Raw genomic sequence first — 24,161 nt, forward strand, 5'->3', positions numbered from 1 at the left:
CGGCCGCCGCCGCCTTAAGACCTGCGGCTGCACCTGAAACCATTGTTGTGGGTGGGCGAAGCAAGCTTAACTTACTGTAGAGCAAGAGTGTCGATCAGAAAAGGCATAAGATTTGAAAGAGCTTGGTGCCTACATGATGGTGAGTGCGATGGTATTTATAGGCTAAGCTAGAGCAATCTAGCTAGGGAGAACATCGAGTAGGCATGTGACTTGCATGTGACACCATGGATGTTATTCATCCTGAGCATGCAGGCCCCTGTTCCCCCACATACATGCATGTGATGACTTTGCAACATTAACGATAGATGACGTACGACTTTTGACAATTTCACGGTCACAGCCAGGGCACGACTTAACACTAGAAAGTTGTGAAGCAATGTGCAGGCTATCTTTTAGCTAGTAGAACCCTCGTTGTTGACTGTACATGATCGAGCTAGCAACTTGCTTTCAGAAGGTTCCATCCATCTTGGAGATTGCGAAGTTGACTCCTCGTATGTATGAATCCGTACGTACTCCCTCCATTAGTTTTAGTGAGCGTATAGTTTGACTGTCGAGAATATTTATAATGTTTACCAGTATTCCTAAAATTACTATACTCTTTGAAATGAACGGAAGTAGTAATACATATTGTTTGTGCGATTTTCCCGATGCATGCATGCATTGACTTTGATCTGGTCATCTATATATATCCAAGCGAATCACTTGCATATGTAGATTCCCTTATTTTGGTAAGCTCCCCATGTTGCTTAAAGTAATCGCTTGGATTAATTAGTTTCTACTCCTTGCACCTTGCTAGGAACTATAGACTCGTAGGAAATCGCCACCCACGCGCAGCATCCTTGTTTGGTGTAGAGGCATGTACTAATTGGGATTTCGTCATTATACTGTGATATTGTTGGCTCCTCACGATGAAAATCTACATCTCTAAATTTGCGTTAATGAGCAAATTAACATCCGCTACTCACTACGTCAGAAAAACTTACAAGAAATGATCCCAACACACATTAGAGCTGACACTACGGGAAAAATCTACATCTCTAAATTTGCGCCACTTGATGTAGACCATATTAGAGATGCTCATTAGGTGTAGACACATTTTGACTCGCCTAGCCGCATCTCTAATAGAGGTCATCATAGATGATGTCACTGCTAAAAAATTCCACACTAGTACCGGTCCCCCGCCCGGTATTGGCCCGTCGTTTAGTATCGGTCGGTAACACCGACCGGTACTAAACCACTCACCACGTCATGCGCGTAGCTTTTTTCTTTTCCTTTTTTCTCACTTTCTTTTCCTGAGCTTGTTACAGAATCACATCGCATTCACAATCACATGAATCACAAAAAATTCACAATCACATGAACTTGTTACAGATTTCACATGAAGTAGTTATGAATTTCACTAGAATACATGAATCACAATCACAGATTTCACCAACAAGTCAGAGTTTTAAAGCAAAAAAAAATCACAATCACATAATCAGCCCCTTGCATGCCCCCCTCGCGCCACCCTCGATCTGCTCCCTGGAGGTCGGGGAAGTCCCCTCGCACCGCCTGGAGGCTGGGGAAGGCCCCCTCGCGCCGCCGTCTGCTCCCTGGAGGCTGGGGAAGGCCCCCTTGCGCCGCCCTCTGCTCCTTGGTTGCCGGCGGCGGCCTCCGTGCCACCCACGCGCCGGTGGCGGCCGGGGAAGAAGGTCCCGCCCACCGGCAGCCCCGCTCCGTTGGTGGTCCTCCGCGCCGGCGGTGGCCGGCGGACTCCGCGCCACCCGCGCGCCGCCGGCGGCCGAGGAAGGCCTCCGTGCCCCCTCCACGCCGGCAGCCGCCCTTGTGCCCTGGCGGCCCGCGCTCGGGGCACCCGCGCCTTCCATGGCCGGATCGAGGCCGAAAGTGGAGAGGGAAGAGAGGAGGGTGGGAGGAAGAAGCTTAGAGGGAGAGGAGATGGGCGCTGTTGGATAAGGCTGGTGGGGAGAGGATCGGAGGAGATAAAAAGTGGGTGGACTGTCAGTGGTGGTTGATGATTGTATCGGGTTGTTTCTTGGTCCGGTACTAATTTGAGAACCTTTGTACCGGCTCAAGCCACCAGCCGATACTGAATTTCATCTATGCAATTTAGTACCAGTTGGAGTCATCAACCGGTACTAAATTGCCTCCTGGGAGTTGGAGGACCTGTGTTTCATACTCTTACCCGGTACTAAATGCTCACTGAGGTACTGTTTTATACGACCGGTACTAAAATCATATGTTAGTACCGGTTGAAAACACAGCCGGTACAAACGCGAGGGACGGATGACCCTTTTTCTAGTAGTGTGTGTTTTCTATCTACCTATGTCTTTTAACATGTGTTTTCACCACTAGTATCTCTGATGAGATGAATTACAAAAATGGAAAAAAAAGGAAAGGAAAGAGGAAAATTGGCTTGACATCACGTGAATGTTATGAAGCAGTCTATAAGACGGTACTAATGGACTTTTCATGTAATTAATGACATTTATCTTTATATTATTGGTGATAATTTTTGTTTACTATGAAGGGATGCATCCATATAGTTTCAAAACTTTGGAAACTAAGAACATAAATTATTTCCTTGAACATTTGAATGAAATTGAACCGTTGTATTATTTTTGCAAGTTAATTTGACATTTTCATTAGTTTTTATATATCATGTGTTTGGGGGAAGAGGGGTCGCCAAAACCTCAATCAACACTGTAGACCCGATTGCAGGGCGGGCCAGGTCTGCAAAGACTGTTGCTCTAAAATTGATGTCCCGGCCTATCCAATGTCCAGCTAGTGAAATCGGGCTGGGCCTTTACCTACGTTATTTCAGGCGGGCCTGAATTTGTTTTTTCAGAGCTGCGAACATGATGAATTTTCAGGCCTCTTCAAGCCAGCCTCCAGTCAGGCATGCACCGGGCCGGGCCAAAAGTTCTCAGTCTCGGCAGGTATGCCAGTTGTGTTAGGTTTTTTCGCTTGTCACGAAATTTCTTCCATGGCAAATCTCGGATCATTCAGCACCGAGTTAATTGTGATGTCAGCTATGCCATCACCCGTCCGACATGCCTGACTATGTTTTATTATGAGTCTAGATAAACATTATATCTAGATATATAATAAAAAAATATGTATTTAGATTTACCAAAACGCTGTACAATTCGAAACGGAGAGGGTGTAGAACAAACTCACTGGAAACTTTTAGTTGCATAGGGACACGGCCAGTCATTCTCGATAGACACAACTAGATTTAGTAATATACTATATGTCCATCACTGTTTTATTCCACAATCATGGCAAGCTTAGATGCCTTATGCAAGAACAAGTCTGCATGCGTAGCAGCTACACTTCTCGTGATCCGACGATCACCTGCTAGTCCTGGCAGTCGACGAACTGGTAGTTCACCTTGAGCTGCCCGCTGGCCATGCCGCTGCCGTCGGTGTCGATCTTGTAGAACACGGGCGTGTCTATCACACTCTGTTATGGGTCTGCGTGCCGTTACCTCTTGTTTTGGCCTACGAGCCGCATTGGGCCTATGAGCCGTGTAAGTGGGCCGGAGCCCGAACCATTATAAGGCGCCAGTTGAACACAGAGATGGATTATCAAATGAGAAAACCGTAACAACCTCTCTCTCCTTCCTCTCTCGTTCGAGGCGGCGCCGCCGTTCTCGCTGCCGTGCGTGACGCCGGCGATCTTCCTACCAACTATCGTCACATTTGGTACCAGAGTCGTTTCTCCTCCGCGGCGACTCGATCTGATCTTGGCCCGTCAGAGTTACTAACGCTGGCGACCTCCTCCTCCTCCACCACCACCACCACCTCACCACCAGCCGATTCGCCATCGCCGCCACCTCCCCCCTCCACCTCCGCCTAAACCCCGACCCCGAGGGAAGAAACCACCTACTCTCACGACTCGGATGGCGACTGTTGAGGAGAAGCTGGATCTACTACTCTCTGAAGTCAAGGCCCTCTAGGCGGGCCAACTGAAACTCGTCACCACCGTGGACGCCATCAACACTTGGAGCATCGACGCCGACAAAATCTCCGTCGAGCTGACCAAGTCCGTCCAGGATCTCACGTCGCGCATGGAGGCGTTGGAGGCAGACACAGCCCCGCCTCAGGCCCCATCGCGCGAGGAAGAGGGGCGGGCCAATGGCCACCGCATTGCACATGTTCACCAGGGTGCCGATGGGAAAACCTTCCTCTCCCATCACACCCTGGTCAAGGGTGAGTCCTCCAACCATACCCAACCCTCCCCTGTGTTGGATTCACCTGAGACCACTGATAGGCGTCCTAATTCACATTCCACTCACATCAGAGATTTTAAATTGCCCAAACTAGATTTCCCAAGGTTCAAGGGTGACCATCCTAGAATTTGGAAGGAGAATTGTGAGAAATACTTTTCCATGTACTCGGTCCCTGTTCACTTATGGGTTCCTTTTGCTACTTTGAATTTCTCTGAAAATGATGCTCTCTGGCTTCAGACTTATGAGGCCCAGCATGGTGTCGATAGTTGGCCAGATTTATGTGTTGCTGTAGAACAAAAATTTGGGCGTGAATTGTACCAAAATTACATGTGTGATCTCCTGTCCATTAGACAAACTAGCTCTGTCCTGGAGTATGCTGAGCGGTTTGAACAAGCAAAACATAGAGTCTTGGTTCACAACTCTAGTATAGATGAGGTGTTTTTTGTTCAAAAATTATTGGATGGTCTGAGGTATAACATTGGTAATGCAATCATGTTACACCGGCCTCGAACAGTTGATGCCGCCTTGTCTTTGGCAATCATGCAGGAGGATCTCTTGGAAGCCTCTACTAAGAGGTATCACCCTAAACCATCTCGAGAGGTGGTCAAGTTCAGTTCTAGACCTTCAACTGCTGGCTCTGCTGGTGTTCTGGGAGTAGCACCAACTGAAGTAACCACTGTATCCACACCTGGTACTCCTAACAGGGGCAAATGGGATGATAAGCTGACTGCATTGAGATCACAGCGCAGAGCTCAAGGGTTGTGTATGAAGTGTGGGGGCAAATGGGGCCGTGGTCGCAAGTGTCCTGATCAGATACCTCTGCACATCATGGAAGAGGTGCTTGATGCCATGAGCATCGAAGATACTAGCACTGATGAGCAAGAACATCTTGACAGTTCTAGTGATGAAGAGGTTTTATCCCTATCCTGGTCTGCACATGAGGGCATTCAAGGCAGAAAAACAATCAGACTTCAAGGTTTGATCAACAATCAGGAAATCTTATTGTTAGTTGACTCTGGCAGCTCTAGCACATTTATTAGTGCAGCAGCTGTTCACAGATTGCAATTTCAGACATAAGATGCTACAGAGGTACAAGTCACAGTGGCTGATGGAACTCAAATGCCAAGCAAGCAAATGGTGAAAGACATCACTTGGTGGACTCAGGGCCACACTTTTTCCACCACTGCAAGAGTTCTAGATCTAAAATGTTATGACATAGTCCTGGGAATGGACTGGTTGGAGCAATACAGTCCCATGTGGATTGACTGGAAAAGGAAAAAAAATGAGGTTCACTCATAAGGGCCAAAGAATTACTGTCACAGGTGTTAAAGATTGTGTCTCCAAATGCACCATTTTCTCCTCAAATATTCTAAATGCTCATTTGCCACATTGGAATATCTGGGTCACATCATCAGTGCTGCTGGAGTTGCTACAGACCCAACCAAGACTCAAGCTGTCAAGGAGTGACCTGTCCTGACTGACCTAAAACAACTTAGAGGGTTCCTAGGTCTCTCTGGGTATTACAGAAAGTTCATCAAAAACTATGGCATTATCAGTAGACCCTTAACAGAGCTCCTTAAAAAGAACACTATTTTCTTGTGGACTCCATCACATCAAGAATCCTTTGACACACTAAAAGCAGCCCTGACATCAGCTCCAGTGTTGGCCCTTCCAGATTTCACTAAGCCTTCACCATTGAAACAGATGCATCAGCTGTTGGTATGGGAGCAGTTCTTATGCAAAATAGCCACCCAGTAGCATATTTGAGCAAAGCTCTTGGAGTCAAAGCCCAGGCCCTTTCTACTTATGAGAAAGAGTGTTTAGCTCTTATCATGGCTGTTACCAAGTGGAAACAATACTTACAGCATAAAGAATTCACTATCATTACTGACCAACGCAGTCTAATCCATCTGGGTGAACAGAAAATTCATCAAAGTATGCAACAAAAGGCTTTCCTCAAGCTCTTGGGCCTCCAGTACAAGATGGTGTACAAGAAGGGTCCAGACAACAAGGCTGCTGATGCCTTGTCTCGACAGTCAACAACTGAAACAGTTCATGCAATTTTGTCAGCACACCTAAGTGGCTAGAAATCATTGTTGAAGGCTATCAGCAGGATCCACAAGCCAAACAACTTCTAACAGAATTGAGTGTAGTTCCAAACAATGCCAAGGGCTATGAATTGGTGGATGGTATTATCAAGTATAAGGGCAAAATATGGCTGGGAAATCATAAAGAGGCACATCAAGCTGTGATCTTAGCTTTGCATGCCAGTGGTTTGGGTGGTCACAGTGGTATTACAGCCACTTATCACAAGGTGAAGGCTCTTTTCTATTGGCCCAACATGAAACAAGACATCCAGGACTATATTGCCAAGTGTCAGGTATGCAGCCAAGCGAAGTCTGAACATTGTCGCCTTCCTGGCCTTTTGCATCCATTACCTGTCCCATCCCAAGCCTGGCACACTATTAGCCTAGACTTTATTGAAGGCCTGCCCAAATCTAAATCCAAATCCTATGACACCATTCTCGTGATTATTGACAAGTTCTCCAAATATGGACACTTCATACCACTGTCTCACCCTTACACTGCCCTATCAGTTGCCCAGCTCTTCCTTAGTAACATCTACAAATTGCATGGGCTTCCAACCATGATCATATCTGATAGAGACCGTATATTCACTAGCTCCCTCTGGAAGGAACTATTTCGTCTCACCGATACGACCCTAAACATGAGCTCTTCATATCACCCTTAGACCGATGGGCAAACGGAGTGGTTGAACCAATGCCTGGAAACATATTTGCGATGTTTAGTACACTGCTGTCCAACAAAGTGGTCTCAATGGATATCTCTCGCTGAGTATTGGCACAACACCACTTACCACTCAGCCCTTGGCCGGACACCATTTGAGGTCCTTTATGGCTACCCACCCCGTCATTTTGGCATTGTTCCTACCGATGCCTCGACTGTCACTGATCTTCAGGAATGGCTCAATGAGCGCTCCGCTATGACTCAAGCTATACATCAGCATCTTCTCCGTGCTCAACAGCGAATGAAGAACCAAGCTGATAAACACCGGGTTGAGCGTGAATTCGCTGTCGGTGATTAGGTTTATCTCAAGCTTCAGCCGCACATTCAACAGTCTGTGCATCGGCGATCCAATTACAAACTCACATTCAGGTACTTTGGCCCTTATCTTATACTGCAACGTGTGGGGAAGGTTGCCTACAAACTCAGCTCCCATCCTCTTCCCACATCCATGCGGTGGTCCATGTCTCGCAATTGAAGAAGGCGTTACCACCGGGTACTACTATCTCCCCAGATGATCATTTACACTACCTCACCATGGATGTCTCTTCAGCCGAACCTCAGGCACTTGATCTCCGCATTATGAAAGTTGGCAGTTCTGTAACTCCACATGCTCTTGTTAAGTGGAAGGATTGGCCATGTCACTGGGCGCGGTGGGAGAACATCTCACTTCTGAAAGACCTTGGTTCCTCTTCATCAACCTGAGGGTAATTCCTTGCTTCATTTTGTTGTCTGTTGCATCTCAGGGACAAGATGCCACTTAAGGGGGGAAGAATGTCACACTCTGTTATGGGCCTGCGTGCCGTTACCTCTTGTTTTGGCCTGCGAGTCGCATTGGGCCTATGAGCCGTGTAAGTGGGCCGGAGCCCGAACCATTATAAGGCGTCGGTTGAACACAGAGATGGATTATCAAATGAGAAAACCGTAACAACCTCTCTCTCCTTCCTCTCTCGTTCGAGGCGGCGCCACCGTTCTCGCTGCTGCGCGTGACGCCGGCGATCTTCCTACCAACTATCGTCACAGTGTCCATGCCCAGCGCTGCGCCGCCGTTGGCCTTGCCGCAGTCGTCCACGACCCTCACCGTGGCCTGTGCGCCCGTGGCCGCGTTCGCCACCCAGATGCACCGCCCGCACGCGGCATCCCCGCGCGGCCCCGCCGGCCCGCAGAACGCCGTCCACCAGTACCGCGACCGCCACTCGGGCGGCTTGTCCTCGTCCCACACCGTGCACGACGCCAACACCGCGCGCCCAGCTCCCAGTTCACGGACGGCGCATTGTAGGCGATGTACGTCGCCGTCACGCCGCTCGTGCCCTGCGCCGACGCCGACGACACCGTCGAGGACGCCAGGGCCAGCAGCGCCGCCAGGAGCACGGCGGCGGCGGCCGGCGCGCGAGAGTAGCTGTTGCCGTTCAGCCCCATTATGTTGATGCTAGCTGCTGCCTGCTGGTTAGCTTGCCGTTGAGCTAGGCTGCCGTGTTTTTATAGCTGACACAGGTGATTAGGCTGCTCAAGATGGAGACAGAAAATGCGTTGCAACTTACAAAGCTGATCAAGTGCTGTACTTGTTTAAATAGTTAGACTCGATCAACTGTGATTTAACCAAATGATGTTACTCTTATATCATCGTCATTGATGACAAACATGCTTAGTGGCGCAATTAACAATGCAAATCTGACAACCTTTAGTTAAATCTGACAAACATAGTAGTCACATACTCGATCAGAATTAATCCTAAACATTAGCTACTGCTCTGATCGAGTCAGCACGGCAGAGTACAAACGATCAGCTTTGTAGTCTGCGGTAGCAAATCAAAACAAAACCATGTTCGAACTGGCCGCCCCCTCGCCTATAACTACTGCTTGAGAACGAATGTCCCTCATTGGATCATCACATTGTGTGTGCCCTCCATGGTGAATGTCAGCGCGAGGACGACGCCGGCGGCGGCCACTCTCGCTCTGGCCCTGGTCGTCGCCGCCTGCGCGTCGGCGGCGGCCCGCGGCGCGGCGGCGCAGCAGGCGGGCGGCGTGACGGCGGTGCGGAACTCGTACGTGGCGTCGTTGGCGAACTGGGACCTCAGGGCCGTCAGCGCCTACTGCGCGACGTGGGACGCCGACATGCCGCTGGCGTAGCGGCAGCGCTACGGCTGGGCGGCGTTCTGCGGGCCGGCGGGGCCGCACTGCGAGGCGTCCTGCGGCCGCTGCCTGCTGGGGGCGAACGCGGCGACGGGGGCGCAGGCGACGGTGCGGATCCTCGACCGGTGCTCGTTCGGCGGGCTCGGGCTGGACCCCTTGGTGTTCAACCAGCTCGACACCGACGACCACGGCGTCGTCACCGGGCAGCTCACCGTCAGCTACCAGTTCGTCGACTGCCAAGACTAGCTTCGTTCTGTGCTACATGGTCGATTGATCTGTCATGGATAATAATCAATCTGCGTGGTCACGAGATCATTGATCTTTCTAGCTTGTTTCTGAGAGGATGCAGCTGAAATGTTTGCAATCTTGTGCTTCTTTTTTGGACTGTTTGCCCTGATTTACTGGAAGTAATAAAGCATAGAGTGTACTTGCTGGCAGGGGTGGAGCCAGGATTAAAATCTACCATAATGAACTTACCACTACTCATTTGTATAAAAAATATAGTATAACGAAATGCCACAATTCAATAAAAAAATATATGTGATCATCGAATATGCATAAATTTACTATATATCAGCTTATAAGTCGTAACTGTATGAAAATATTAGCATTGGTAGGCTGAAGAAGATTCATCCTGCGATGTTTCAAGGCTTGAAAGCACTTCATAATCCAACTCACCTTTTAATTTTTTCTCAATCCTTCTAGCATCTGAAATTGGGCGTCGCCCGACGGTTAGTGGCGGCTGCAGCGCCATCAGATTCTTTAGGAGGTAGTCGGTTCCATTTCCATGCCATCCAGACCGAGGCTGCGCTGGCCTTGTAACGAACATGCCCCATTTAGACCATTTCGAGTGATTTTGGTGATCAAGTACAACGCAATTAATGGGACTAACGAGATCATATTTGTAGGATTTTTTAGGTCCCTTGGATGGAGTCCAAACCATATCCGAGACGTCCAATTCACCGTCGAGACGTCCAAACCACTGTCGAGACACTCAAGTCGCAGGGAGAAAGCAGAGATAGAATATATTTAAAGTGTCCAAATGACTGCTGCGATGAATTGGACAAATGCGAAGAAGAATCAGAAAAACACAGAAGGACCGGAATATCTGACCAGCCGTCTGACTATCCGACGACCCCCTGTCGGACTATCCGACACAATAGGACCGGGTCAATTCTGACAGGTTCAGGTCTCTGCTAGAGAATCCCAATGCAACCGGATGATCGATGCCAGCAAATGAAGACCGTCGGACTAATCGTCGGAGTATTCTTCGGAGAGCATGTTTTGGGATCAAGGCGTTCTCTTCAGGATCGGATGTTCCGACGCCACATCAGACTAATGCGTCGGTGTAATGACGTCAGCATTATTGGCGCAGAAGAAGAGAGATCCTCAGGACCGGATGATTCGATGCTCCGTCGGAGTAATACGTCGGACTATCCGGTGCCTGCTACGTCAGCCGTCAGAAACTCAACAGATACACAAGTGCTTAGAGAGACCGGTTGATCCGACGCTCTCTGGTCAGATGTTCCGATGCCTACGCAGAAGAAGGCATAACGGCTCTAAACGGCTGGTTTGATTTGTTAGGCTATAAATATGCCGTCCCCCGGCCATTTTGGAGTTGCTGGAGTTCAGAGAAGTCCCACACACATCCAAGAACACCTCAAAGCCAACCAAAGAGCAAATTGATCACATTCTTAGGTTTAGCACATGCTTTGTGATTGTTAGTGCTAGATTAGCTATTGAGTGAGTGAGTAAGGTTGTGTGCCTTGTGCCTTGGTTCTAGGAGAGAACCACCTCTTGTACTCGGTGTGCCAACCCTTGGAGTCTTGGTGGCTCGCCAGCAATGTCTTCGACCCTCCGGCTTGGTGTGGAGCGGCGACGACATCTTTGTGCGTTGTGCGGGGGACGTGGAGACCCCCACCCTTCTTGGTGAAGCTACTTAGTGAAACCCGGGGGCCAAGGTGACCGTGATTATGTTCACGGAAGAGACTTGGTAGCCGAGAAGCAATACTCTCTGTGAGTGCTTCAACAACGTGGATATAGGTATGCCTTTGTGGCTAACCGAACCACGAGATAAATCCTCGTGTCAAAAAGTTTGCTTCCTCGCATCCCTCCTTTAAGCTTCCGCATTTACTTATTGCAATCTTTGTGTGCCTTTACTTTCGTAGAGTAGTATCTTGATATGATTGGCTATAGGTTGCATAACTCTTTTAGGATGAGAGTTTTCACACTAGAAGAACACTAGTTGCACAACTAGATAGTATGTTTTAATTTAATTTATATGCAAATTAGTTGGAGTTTGAGGTCAAAGTTTTAGTTTGTCTAATTCACCCCCTCCCCCTCTTAGGCTACGAGCATCCGATTCCTTTCAGGCCCTACTCCCCGTCTACCGCCATCACGCATCTGGCAGAGGCTGAAGGCGCGAAGCAAACTGTGAGGGGATGAACCCAAAAGTCCTAAACATTATCTTCTTCTTCGATGCGACGAACAGACACTATACCACAACCCAAAGATAGCAACCAACCATCTATCAGCATATAGCTATGCCGACCCTAACTATTTGACGGTAATAGTGGCGTCGGTATAAAAGCGTGAGACATGCGCTACTAATGCTGAATATGCATTTAAAAAATAATTAACAAGTTTGCACATGAAAAATATTAAGTAGCAAACAGGCCCGTCCAGCGGAACAGGGCCCCCAATTTGGAGGGCCCCAAATACAAGATCAGCAGCCTATTAGGTCTATTAATATTTTGGTCTGTGTCATTGGCTCCAACTAGTTGCCTATTGCATTACGAGAGCTGGTTATTCCGTTGCCTTTTTTCCGCGGCAGCAACGATGTGTGGTCTTCTCGACTAGCACGATCACGCGACTTAATAGGACAGAGGCACAAGGCGTCGATGTGCCATCTGCGACAGCCGTATTTTATTCATTTAATCGATGATGAATTGATTATTTTTATATGCATGCATCAATTGATCTAGGCAGTTCTTATGAGAGATCGAAAAATCTGATATTGATGCTAAGGCAAAAAAAAATTTACAGTATCCGTCACATCGAATGTTCGGACACATACATGAAACATTAAATGTAGTTGAAAAAATAACTAATTACACAGTCTAACTGATTAGCACGTGATGAATTTTTTAAGTCAAATTAGTCTATAATTGAACATTATTTATCAAGTAACAACGAAATATGCTACAATACCAAAACTAACAATTTTTCACCAACTAAACAGGGCCTAATAAACAGTATATGGATTTGCTAGTCCAGTAGGCCCTACTTGATATTTTCGCCTAAAAAGGGCCTAATAAACAGTATATGAATTTGCTAGTCCAGTACGTAGGCCCTACTTGATATTTTCGTACAGGGCCCCGGTTTGTGTCGGGACGGCCCTGGTAGCAAAATGAAGTACCATGAGGGATTTCTAAACATTCAGATCAGACGCCAAGGGGAGGAAGTAACCAAGATGTGTTAGGGTGAGGCTGACGATCTGATGAACCTAAGAAGATGCTTGCTGCCTACCCCAACTTGCTTGGGAAAAAAGGCTATGTTGTTGTTGTATTAATTTCAGCAGCAAGATTTAGAAACCCACACAAAAAAAATGAAGATGCAAATGATTCAGGCGATGTGCTGCCATCAAATCCACTGCTTGTCATGACCTTGAATTGCTGATGGCCTTGTTGTGTCAGGAGAGGAGGTCAAGAGGCTAAGGATGGGCTAGGACTTCTGGCTGCCTGTGGGAGCGCTCAAGCTGGTCATGTCCAGAGGATGGAGGTGGCGGAAGGAACGCACTTCACTGGGAAATCAGCACTTCACTCGGCGCTGGTCATGGTCAGAGGACGGAGGCAGTGGATGGAGGCAGCAGGAGCCTCGGGGCGCCGGAGAGGAGTGGGGGTCGCGGCCCGCCTCAGGCCGCCGTAGGGGCCTGCTGCAGTGTCGGGCCTGCAGCAGCGCGCCGTGCGCCATGGCGCAGGGTTGCCAGCCTCGGCGTGTGCTGGATGGTGGCGGCGCTGGGTTGAGCGGCGGGTGGCTGGGGTGGCTCCAGGACGAGAGCCCTTGGCGGCGGCGTGGGCTCGATCTGGTGTTGCGAGTTGGATTTGGGGGAGGCGCGCGTGGGGGTTCTCGATCTAGTGCTGGAATTGGATTTGGGGGAGGTGGGATTTGGATTTGGGGGAGGCAGCCACGCACGCCGTGCGCGCGATTTGGGGAAATAGAGCTGGTGGGTCGCGGCGGGGAAAATGGTGACTCGATGGAAGAAGAAAGCATGTTATGGTTTCACAATAGACTGATAAGTGGGCCTCTGGTGAATTATGCTCGCGGGAGTTTGTGGCTGAGCGCGCGCGGGAGAGGGTGGATTTTTTATACCGACCGATGGTTGGTGGTATACGTCGGATTTACCAACAGATAGTTGATCGGTAAATCTAAATTGATATCCGACGGATCCTCAATTGATAAAACCTGAAATACCGACCAATGGTTCGATGAAAACCTATGCCGACCAACTGTTAATCGGTGATTTTCTATTTACAACGTAAGATGTCCGACGCTAATATTAGGTTGTGGTATAGTGAGACCTGGTAGCTCCATGGCTCCATGGCGCAGCAGTGCAGGGAACTTTTGCCGGCCAGTGGGGGGGGGGGGGTCGTCGCCGGCCAGGCATGGCGGCCGCCATGGCTCGCTATACTGGTGGCTCTGCCACTGCTTGCTGGAAACTTTGTTCAGAACTTTTAGTTAATCTCGGATGTTTGGGAACTCGTCGGAGCTGATCGTTGCGTCTCCGACGAGCGGAGGGAATATGGAGGATGCGGCGGTTGCGGCAACAGTGCTGGACTGCTGGAAGTTGCGATGGTGTGTGGGTGGAGTTCGTCATAAGTGGCGTTGGCTAGCATTGACATTGAGCTAAAAGATAGGAAAGCTAAACCACACTCGGATTTTTCATCTCCCCCACACCTGATATTTTTTTCTCTCTCCCTCAACTCACCTTCTTCTACAAGTCCGGTGAACTTGCAGGGTTCGGGGATTGGTGGTTTGGGCGTACCTATGTCCAGCGGATCTAGAGGAAGGTCGGGTCAGCAGGGTAACAGGCGGTGGTGCCAGGAGAAGTGGCGGGGGAGTGGAGGCAGCAGGGGAACCACCAGAGTTGGGAGGTTTGGACACCTGACTGGGCTATGCAGGGGTAGGGGTGAGTATCGCCGATGAATTGGCACGGGAATATTGACGCAGTTGAGATGGCGGCGGGAGCCAACAGAGATGGGAAGGGCGGTGGGTGGGGGGTGCACAGCGGAGGGGAGGAGGAAGGACGGCCGACAGGCAGGCTGGCCTCGTTGGTTCCGGGGATGGCGGCCGGTGGGGGAGTGGGGGGGGGGGTGGCGCGCAGGGGACTGGAGGTATGGGAGTAGAGGTAGGGAGAAGAAGATATGGTATGAGATATTAACCCTTGATCTCGAGATCCAAGGATTATAAATTCAGGTGTGGGAGGAAGAAAAAAAGTGCCCAGATGTGATATAGACAGCAAAAAAAAAAAAAGGGTTGACCCAAATAGCCTGACTTGTCAGGACCAATCCTGGCTGACCCAGCCGAGCCAAGTTTGAGCTTGGGCCGGGCCTAATTTGCTCACAATTTGTGGGTTACTAGAAGCCAAGTCCAAGTAGTAGCATACTCCCTCCGTAAAAAAAAACAAGTCATTCTATGATTCAAAATTTGTCTCAAAAGAATAAGTCATCTTACTCTATTTAGAATTAAGTACATGCTCATGCAAACAATCAATTAGTGTCAAGGTAATAAATAGGGGCAAACTTAGGTTATTTTAACTTTTTATTAATTTGTCCTAGAATTTCTAGGATGAATTGTTTTTTTGGATGGAGGAAGTAAATCTTTCGGAAAAAAACAAGACGGAGACCAAAACCACTCAAGTACTCAACTATGTAGAAATCTGGCCACCAGAATGAGCAATGACAAAAGCATGTCCTTGCTTTTAAAAAAATTCATTCTACTATCTTGAACTATAAGTATGCGACCCTCAACTACAAAATGTCCACTTTTCAACCTTTTTTAATATAACATTTCAACTGCTCAACTTTAGAGAGGTTTTAGATGGCGTGGTACAGATGTGGTGACATAAACTCCTTACGATCCCCATAAAACTCATCTAGCTTGATCAGTTACCAAGTTCTCAGTCTTAGTAACTGTGGTATGAAACCATGCACTGAGATCATTTTGTCATGAGAATAAAACACTTAGTGTTGCCGAACTACGAGGGGAATAAGAACAAGCTGAATTACATGTTAAATCATATACGATGTCATAACATAGCAACCTAATTATATTATAATAATTACTTTCAGTTGTTTCTTCTTTCTAGTCTATTGATTTAATAACCGGATGATCTATGTGCTTGATTCCAACTAATTAATCATTTCGTGACAGTTTCTAGAGAAGAAAAACGTTTACTACCTCCATAGCAAAATATAACAACTTTAAAATGTGGTCAAAGTCAAATGTTTTCATCTTGGACCAATAATATCTCAAGAAATAATTACTTTTAATAGAAAAAGATTACATGTTACAATAGTTGGTTTCGTTTCCATAATGAGTAAACTAATATCATTTTTATATTATTAAACTTTATGATTTTTCTAACCATCTACAGGTAAAGTTTAAGAAAACATAAAAATAGCTATATTCTAGGACGTAGGTAGTACCATAAATATCTTTCTATTTGTTCCTTAAACCACAATATTGTCGTCCAAGCTGGTCAAACATAAACAGCTATACTTGATTTAATAAAACCCTGTTTATTCAGTATAAGTAAAGCACATACTTGAAACAAAATGGGCAGTTTGAAGGAGACAACTTACCGCCTCCAATGGCTATACGTGTATGACCTACTCGTTCACAATGTATAGAGCATATGAGGGAATCTATTTTTTTAAGAATATGGATAACAGTCCGGCCTCAGCTGATACGAAGGAATCTATAGCACTAGAATTAGTAGCCCACACAATTACACTGACCTTCAATTCAATCCATTCACACAACAAATAAAATTTTGAACTTTTACGGCGTTCATTTTCCAGGAGGCTAGATCAAACACCTTTTTCTCATCACAGAAGTTTCCTGTGGCGCGTGCGCTCTTTGCTTCTCGGTACGTACTCTTGTTGAGCACGACGTTGGTGGAAACGCCAACATGAGACTCCTTCACACTGTTCACAGCCTCATAAAACTCTGATCTATCCAAGCCACAAAAGTCTTCTTCCCCGTTGGGCTGCATCATCCTCGCTGCCCCGGTCAATATTGGCAGCTCGCTCGTGGAATTCCAAGGCAGCGTCTAGAATCTAGCAGATTTGGCAAAAGTTTTGCCGCGAATTTCGGGCGATCGAGAAGAGTCAATGCGATGCTCGGTCTCATCAGTCTCAGCTATAAATCGTAGCAGCAGCACAGCACAAGCTATTAGCGAAGAGATCTGTTGCATAGCTTACGGCGAGTAAACTCTCATTCTTATCTGAGCTTAGGAGGATGGCCGGAGGAGGGCGGCTTGCGCTGGTGGCGGCGCTGCTGTGCGCGGCGGCGGCCATGGCCGCGGCGCAGCAGGCGTCCGGCGTGCGCGCCACCTACAACTACTACCGCCCCCAGAACATCAACTGGGACCTGAACGCCGCCAGCGTGTACTGCGCCACCTGGGACGCCGGCAAGTCGTACCAGTGGCGCAGCAGGTACGGCTGGACCGCCTTCTGCGGGCCCGCCGGCCCCACCGGCCAGGCCTCGTGCGGGCAGTGCCTCCGGGTAATTATCTTATAGGCTCTTAGATACTCTTCCATCCTAAATTATTAGACGTTTTGATTTTTCTAAATATATTAATTATATATATATATACGTTTTGATTTTTCTAAATATATTAATTATATATATATATATATATCGTGTCTAGGTTCATAGTAAAATCACTACCGGAAACCGGCTCTTTGCCGAGTGCTAAGGAGTTTGCCGGGTGTATTCTTTCGGACACTCGGCAAAGAAATTATTTGCCGAGTACATCATAAAAGACACTCGGTAAAATAACAGCACTCGATAAAGAACTTGTTTGCCGAGTGTAAAAAAAAACACTCAGCAAAAAGGGGTTCGCCGAGTGCTATTTATTTGACACACGGCGAAAAATCAAATTTACCGAGTGACTAGACGCAGCACTCGGCAAACAAAATTTTCACACCCCCGCTCAACTCTCATCCCTTTATTTCGAAATCCTCCCCACCTTATCCTCTCCACCGGCCACTCCTCCTACATCTCGGCGCCTCCATTCCATTCTCTCTCTCTCTTCTCTCCGCCGCCTCTGCTCCTCTTCCAGGGAGCTCGCCGCCCACCACCCTGCCTCCTCGTGGCCGCCCCCTAGACCTCAGCGCCGCAGCCGCGCTCACCGCCGCCTCCCAGGGCCGACCGCCGCCTCCCAGCGCGCGGCTCTGGCGGCGCGACTCCCCTCCTCCCTCCTCTCGCGGTAGCGCGGCGCGCCGAAGCAGATCCGCGCGCGGAGGCCCGCGCAGTGGCCATGGCGGCAGCGGCCGGGCCTCCCCTGCTCCCTCGCGTGGAGGCCATGGCTGCGGGCCGCCCCTGCTCTCCGGCGCGGTTGCCATGGCGGTGGCCCTCCTCGGCTCCCTCGGCGGCGCGCTCGGGCGGCAGAGCGCAGGCGCGGGGCGGCGGGACTTGGCGGCGCGGCGCGGGGGTCCAGGCGGCGGCGACGACGAGCTGCTCGTGCACCTCCGTCCATCCCCGACCGGTCGGCCGCGACGCTCGTGCGGGGCTGGCCTTCCTCTCCCACTCCGGCGGGCGGACGGCGGCGACGGCGAGCAGCGGCGGCGGCCGGATCCACCCCCTCCCGCCCCCCTCTCACTCGGGCCGGATCTGCGCGCATCGGAGGGCCCCGGCCCTCCTTCTGTCCCAGGCGCGAGCAGGTGCTCACGACGGCGAGGACGCGGGGTGCCTCTCCTCCGCCTCCGTGCCTCCTCGCCGCCGGCGAGTCCCCGCGAGGAATGACGGCGGTGGCGGCCGGCGCGAGGAACGACGCGGGTGCTTTTTTTTTTTACTTCTTTCGATTTTTTTTGCCGAGTGCTAAATAACACACGGCACTCTCTTTGCCGAGTGCGTGAGAAAAAGCCCTCGGCAAAGAGCTGTTTGCCGTCGCTCCCTTTGCCGTGTAGCCTTTGCCGAGGGCGACCGTCGGCAAACATTTTGCCGAGTGTATATTGGTCTTCGCCGAGTGTTTCTGACACTCGGCATACCATAGGATTCCGGTAGTGAATCGAGGTATTTAGAAAAATAAAACGATTAATAATTTGAGATGGAGAGAGTATACGATAAACTGCTTTTCTGGATGGTTTGGACTTTGCAGAAGACGAAGTTAATGAACAGCAAGAGAAATGATGAACTGATTTGATCTGAACAATGTTTGTGTGTAGGTGACGAACTCGGCGACGGGCGCGTCGACGACGGTGAGGATCGTGGACCAGTGCAGCAACGGCGGGCTGGACCTGGACTACGACACGGCGTTCAGCAAGATCGACACCGACGGTTCAGGCGTCCGGGACGGGCACCTCACCGTCAGCTACCAGTTCGTCAACTGCGGCGACAACTGAAAACTGATGATGACTCCATCACCAGGAGCAGCAGCAGCTGCTGCTGCACGTATATAGAATTATATATGTAACCCCACATGGTGAAATTAAACTTGAGGATGAATAAGTGGGCGTCCAGTGAAAATAAATTGAAGCTTTGTTGTTGTTATTGTTGAACAATGTGGAATAATAAAAAGTTACATATCACAAGGCATGTTGCCTATACTTTAAAAAGCTAGAAGCATGAGCAGCATGCAAGCTTGTTTTACTTGCAACATCTTTTCTATATATCTCTTCATCACTACGGTACTGAGCTTGTTGGCACACGGCAAAGACCCTTTTGCGCAAAGTCTTTGCAGTGTGCAACACACAGCAAACAGGCATAGGCAAAGAGGTCATTTGCCATGTGCCTTTATTTGGCACACGGAAAAAGAATTTGCAGAGTGCTAAAAATCACTCGGCAAAGAATTATTCAAAAAACTGATTTTAAAAATAGAAAACAAAAAAGGCCCTTCATCACTATGGGACTGAGCTTGTTGGCACACGGCTTTGCCACCCATTCCACTAAAGTCGCAAATCGCAGCATTTTTCGCGCACAACGCGGTCAGCAAGATTCGACCACTGCACCACACACTCAGTTGTATCTATACTACATTTTCCCCACATATTATACTAAACTGAGTATAAATTGCTTATTTGAGATCCTAAATGAATTCAAATTAAAAAGTTGTCAACTATAAAATTTCATAACTTTTCGAGATCTACAACTTTTATTTTGACTGTTTTCCTATCCAAGGTCATTTACAAAATTTAAATCTCACTTTGCCGTGTGCCAGATCTACGACACACAACAAAGCTTGGTTCTTTGTAGTGTGCCTTGATCCGGCACACGGCAAGGCACATGTCAAACATCATTTTTTTAAAATTTCGTGACGTTCGGTGTATTAAAGAAGTTTCGAAAAAAATTATTACTTTGTCGTGTGTAAAAAAACACACGATAAATTTATTACTTTGCCGTGTACCAAAATAAAGCACACACCAAAACATGGCTTTGCCACGTGCAAAAAAAAACACACGGTAAAGCATGCCATGCTTTACCGTGTGTGTGCACGTGTGCCTGATAAAAAACACACGGCAAATAATCGGACACACGACAGAGTACCGTGTGTTATTTCTTGCTACTTGCTAGGAGTATTCTTTTAGATGACAGAGTACCGTGTGTTATTTCTTGCTACTTGCTAGGAGTATTCTTTTTAGATATCCATCAGTAGGAAAGGAAAGAGTAAAATACACGGCGGATCCGGACTTGTCAAGGTATGTCATGCCGGTCACTGAACTTAGAAAAATCCATGTAATGATTGGTTTCGAACCATGTTTTAGTTCCAAACAAATCCAACAAATAATATATATAATTTTTTAACCATTAAAATATCCGTAAATTAACCTCTAAAATTCTCAAAAAAGAATTAAAAAAAGATGCTAGAGATACATCGGAGCCTAAATAAAATAATTGGAGCTCCAGACTCCTACGTATCCCGTGAGAGGAAGAAAGGTAAGTTCTGACTACTATAGCACGTGCTTTTGTAACAAAAATACACCGTATGTATAGTTGAAACCACTATGCCAGAATCGCAGATTGGAGACGCGGAAAAACTGTCATCGGAGACGAAAAAACTCGGGTCACCAAATTTTCGTCACCGATGTGAATCACATCGGTGACACGGATTTCCGTGTCTCCAATGACTCTCATCGGAGACACGGGTTGACAAAAACGCATCTCCAATAATCATTATCGGAGACGCGAGTTGACAAAACGCGTCTCCAATGACCACTCATCCGAGACGCGATTTAAAAAATGTGTCACTAATGACCCTCTCATTGCGCGTTTCAGCAAAACACATCTCCAATGATGAATTAAAGAAACAAAAAAAGAGGATTTAAAATACACCTTAAATACATAAGAGATACACATGTTTTATCCATTACATAATTCTATAGGTGTTACAACCTTCCTAAAAATGCAGCTGAAAAAGGGAGGAGAAAAAAAAATCGCAAAACCTGGACTTCCTTCGCTGCTCGCCATCACAACTAATTATGTTCCACAAACTGTTTTACCAAGTGAAAATAGGTAAAAGACAGAGATAACTGAGATGCACAAGTTCAATCACATTGCATGTAGAAATGATCAATAATGTTGAATCTCAACTACAAGAACCGTAACTACTTAACCTCAACTACTGAAATTATCCATCAGAGATCTTGGACAGAAACTAAAATCAATTGATACCTCCATTTTCCCATTCCTAATCTTAAATTTATTAATAGAAAATAGTGTACAATAGAGCAACAAAATGCCTACAACGTCTGACAAAGAGAAAGAGCATGCTGACCTGCAAATCTATCAGTTTGGTGCCGGCAGCACCGACACTACTAGAATCTTTTATGACCGCAGTGGCTTGACCTCAAAGAAATAGAAATAACAGTATTAGCAAACTATAGAATAGATGAAGGCTCTGTTTTCAAGGCGTCGCCTAGGCGACAAGGCGGTGGCGGCTCGCCTTGCTTAAGGTCTCGCCTTAGCCCGCCTAGGCGATAAGGCGGTGGTGGATTGCCTCGCCTCGCCTTACCGCTTTAAAAACATAGGATGAAGGAGTACTTGCCTAAATTGAGTTTATGATATAGATATTGACAACATACACCTCTAGCTTTATATGAACTTATGCTTGCACAGATATGACACAATATGACACCAGCTACTACTAGTTTGTAGTCTGCTACTTCTACTTTATCCTACTGGTACTAGCCTACTGCTAGTCTTCCTAAATCCAATTCTTAATGCTACTGGTAAAGAGCAGGTGTGATATTGTGTTTGGCTAGTTCTTCTTGTGGCATCTTAGAAAAGAGAATGTACAAAAATATATGTAGTTAAACCTCATGATCAGCTACTTAATATAAGATCATGAAAGCAACTGGTAGGAGACTACTCTCACTGCTAACTACAGAGTATAGGTGCAATAGTTAGGTACCTGATCATTTTTTGCTAGCACAGTTTTGAGAAACGCAACAAACTTACCTGTCTGTGTAAAAAAGTGCTGTTTTAATGCCAATCATATGCCACCTATGACATTGCAGTAACTGAAAAATGACCTACATGGATTGCTTGAACTGTATTAGTTGCACAAACTAGATGCCCACAATTGAAAGTGCAGTTGTATTGATGTATAATTCTAATCCATACAACGGAAATAGATAGAAAATTCACTGATAGGGTAGATAGCCATGTGCTCGACAGAGCAAGACATACCTTGGATCACTTGGTAAGTTCATTAGCAAGCAAGATTATCAAGGTTTGACTATCCATATGCTCCAAAACTGCTAGACCTGCACAACACAAGCTTTGGTTCAAAGTTGAGCATTTTCCTCCTATGCTAGCACCGCACGGTCCATTCTCAGTGTTGGATCAAGCAAGCTATCAGATAAAGGATATTCAAGCACATAGCCATCTAAAGGATGCAGAAAAAAAAGTTCCACACAGTTTTATACATGGTTCTGGATGTAGATGTAAGTTATTCAAACCATGATCTCTCAGACTGAGACTGATTGAACCCTATGTAACACTGAACCAGACATTTTATAAGCATTTTAACTCTGCAGATAGGCAGCATAAAAAAATGTACAAGTCAACATTAAGTATCTAACAACAAATATAGCTTCCTAGGATACTATCTTCCTAGGATATACTGACTTGTATAAAGAGAAATCAGAGAAAACACACTACATATATCTGTTAGCTAATGAAATTTCGGAAAACAGAGGATCTCAAAATGTTGTATCCTCCAACACTAGCTTTTCGCGTAGACCACTTAGAACAGCAGGATTAAAAAACAGTACAAACTGTCACATATAGTTCCCTCACAGCTGTTAAACAAATAACTATGCTATGCCAGTCAAAAAAAATTATGAATGGGATGAGGCAGCAGACAGATAGAGGCTGGTTATTCACTCTGTCGCTCATCAGACATCCCAAACAATTTGATGCCTTGAACCAAATTACAGGTACACCATGCAAGCCAAAAAATAAAAGAACACCTACATGTCAATGAGGATAAAAGCTGAGCATCACACGGTCAGTTCTCAGTATAGGAACAAGAAATCTCCAATGAAAGTTAACAAACAACAATGTATGTGTCGGTGCATTATTATAAGATACTATATTGGCCTCATAAATAGGTTGGTGCCCTTATATAATCGAAGCAACAGAGGAACCGAATCTAGAACGGATGAATTAATCATCATAAAGCAATCAACCTTACCTCAAGCTTTCCATAATAGTATAACAATACATAAACAAGCATAGGAGATTTATTAAACCAAATTGAATGAGAGTTATCACCCAATAGACAGCAAGTGAAAAACACTCGCTCAGACAATCTGGCAAACACCATGCGAGCACAATAAACTGAAGAGCAGACTCCATGGCAGGGCAGGCTCACCTGGAAGGGAAAAGGGGAAAAGTGAAGTTTCCGAGTGAGGGCAGATTCCATGGCAGGGCAGGCTTAGCGTGGGTGTCACCTGCAGGTAGAGGCTGCGGACGCCCAGCAGCACGAAGAGTGGCTTCACCGTTGCAGCCACGACGGGAGGAGAGCACGCCAAGGAAGGCCACCGCTGGCCATGGATCTGCATCGGGCATCTTCGAGTTCTAGGTGGATCTGAGCGGGAATAGGGCTGGGAGTGGTAAGGTGCTAGTGGTTCTGGCCCTGCTCCGGCGAGGTGCTCGCCGGAGGAGGAGGAGGAGGGGGTGGTGGTGGCAGCATACCAAATCTAGGTGGGAGGAGAGGAAATAGGGGTTGGGGAGGAGGAATGGCAGCCGCGGTGGGGTCCAAGTGGGTTGAAAATGGGACGGGAAAATCTCGTCCCGACCGGCTCCGTTTACCGTTTAAACCGATCGTAAATCGTTTTCGCGAAAAAAATGGAAAAATAGGAAAACAAAACGGGAAAACGGGCGGGAACGAGAACGGGAACGGTTGGGGTGTTTTCCCGACCGTTTTCACGGTTCCCGTTTTCAGCCGGGAAAATTCCCGCGGGAATTCCCGTATTTGTCGTAGTCGGCTGTGTTACCTGTGTTGGAAACGTGAATTGTTGTTTGCATGTGTTCCAACATGAATTGTGAATTCGTGATTCACTTTACCTGTGTTTCTTAGTTATACGAGTCTTGTTTCCATGTTATTTATGCATAGTTGTAATTATTTTATCAAGTTAAATGTTTGAAGTGGTTGTATGTATTTTTCCGTTTTGAGTTATCGATTCCCGATCGTAATCGGCATGCTCCCGACCGATTGATTCCGTTCCCGATATCCCGTAATACCGATTTCGTTTTCCCGTCCG

At 47.2% G+C, this 24,161-nt stretch overlaps 1 protein-coding gene, 1 long non-coding RNA gene and 1 pseudogene across 4 annotated transcripts; 2 read left to right on the forward strand and 1 right to left on the reverse strand.

Annotated features, from left to right (window-relative positions):
- The first annotated feature begins 8,943 nt into the window (after positions 1-8,943).
- On the forward strand, positions 8,944-9,414 carry LOC120685081 (annotated as a pseudogene).
- A 7,049-nt stretch (positions 9,415-16,463) lies between these two features.
- Positions 16,464-19,010, forward strand: LOC120686302 (pathogenesis-related protein PR-4-like). The gene is made up of 2 exons (XM_039968502.1): positions 16,464-16,956; positions 18,621-19,010. Exons 1-2 carry the CDS (start codon positions 16,690-16,692, stop codon positions 18,795-18,797), a joined length of 444 nt encoding a protein of 147 aa, XP_039824436.1. The 5' UTR covers positions 16,464-16,689; the 3' UTR covers positions 18,798-19,010.
- Positions 19,011-20,709: 1,699 nt separating this feature from the next.
- Positions 20,710-23,634, reverse strand: LOC120686303. Of its 3 annotated transcripts, XR_005680129.1 has the most exons (4): positions 23,349-23,634; positions 23,170-23,269; positions 22,081-22,157; positions 20,710-21,923 (listed from the first exon to the last, which is right to left on the reverse strand). It is a non-coding gene; the product is annotated as an uncharacterized LOC120686303 (long non-coding RNA). The 3 variants fall into 3 exon arrangements; XR_005680131.1 differs by lacking the exon at positions 23,170-23,269 and having other exon boundaries at positions 23,270-23,633; XR_005680130.1 differs by lacking the exon at positions 23,170-23,269 and having other exon boundaries at positions 23,349-23,630.
- Positions 23,635-24,161: the final 527 nt, after the last annotated feature.

The sequence above is a fragment of the Panicum virgatum genome, chromosome 8N, assembly GCF_016808335.1.
Source record: "Panicum virgatum strain AP13 chromosome 8N, P.virgatum_v5, whole genome shotgun sequence".
In the NCBI taxonomy this organism is placed as follows: domain Eukaryota; kingdom Viridiplantae; phylum Streptophyta; class Magnoliopsida; order Poales; family Poaceae; genus Panicum; species Panicum virgatum.

What these genes read in the sequence shown, in the direction of transcription:
- LOC120686302 (XM_039968502.1), top strand. Translation starts at nt 16,690, where the DNA reads ATGGCCGGAGGAGGGCGGCTTGCGCTGGTGGCGGCGCTGCTGTGCGCG. An exon ending in CGTGCGGGCAGTGCCTCCGG is followed by an intron (nt 16,957 to 18,620) that starts GTAATTATCTTA and finishes GTTTGTGTGTAG; the next exon opens with GTGACGAACTCGGCGACGGG.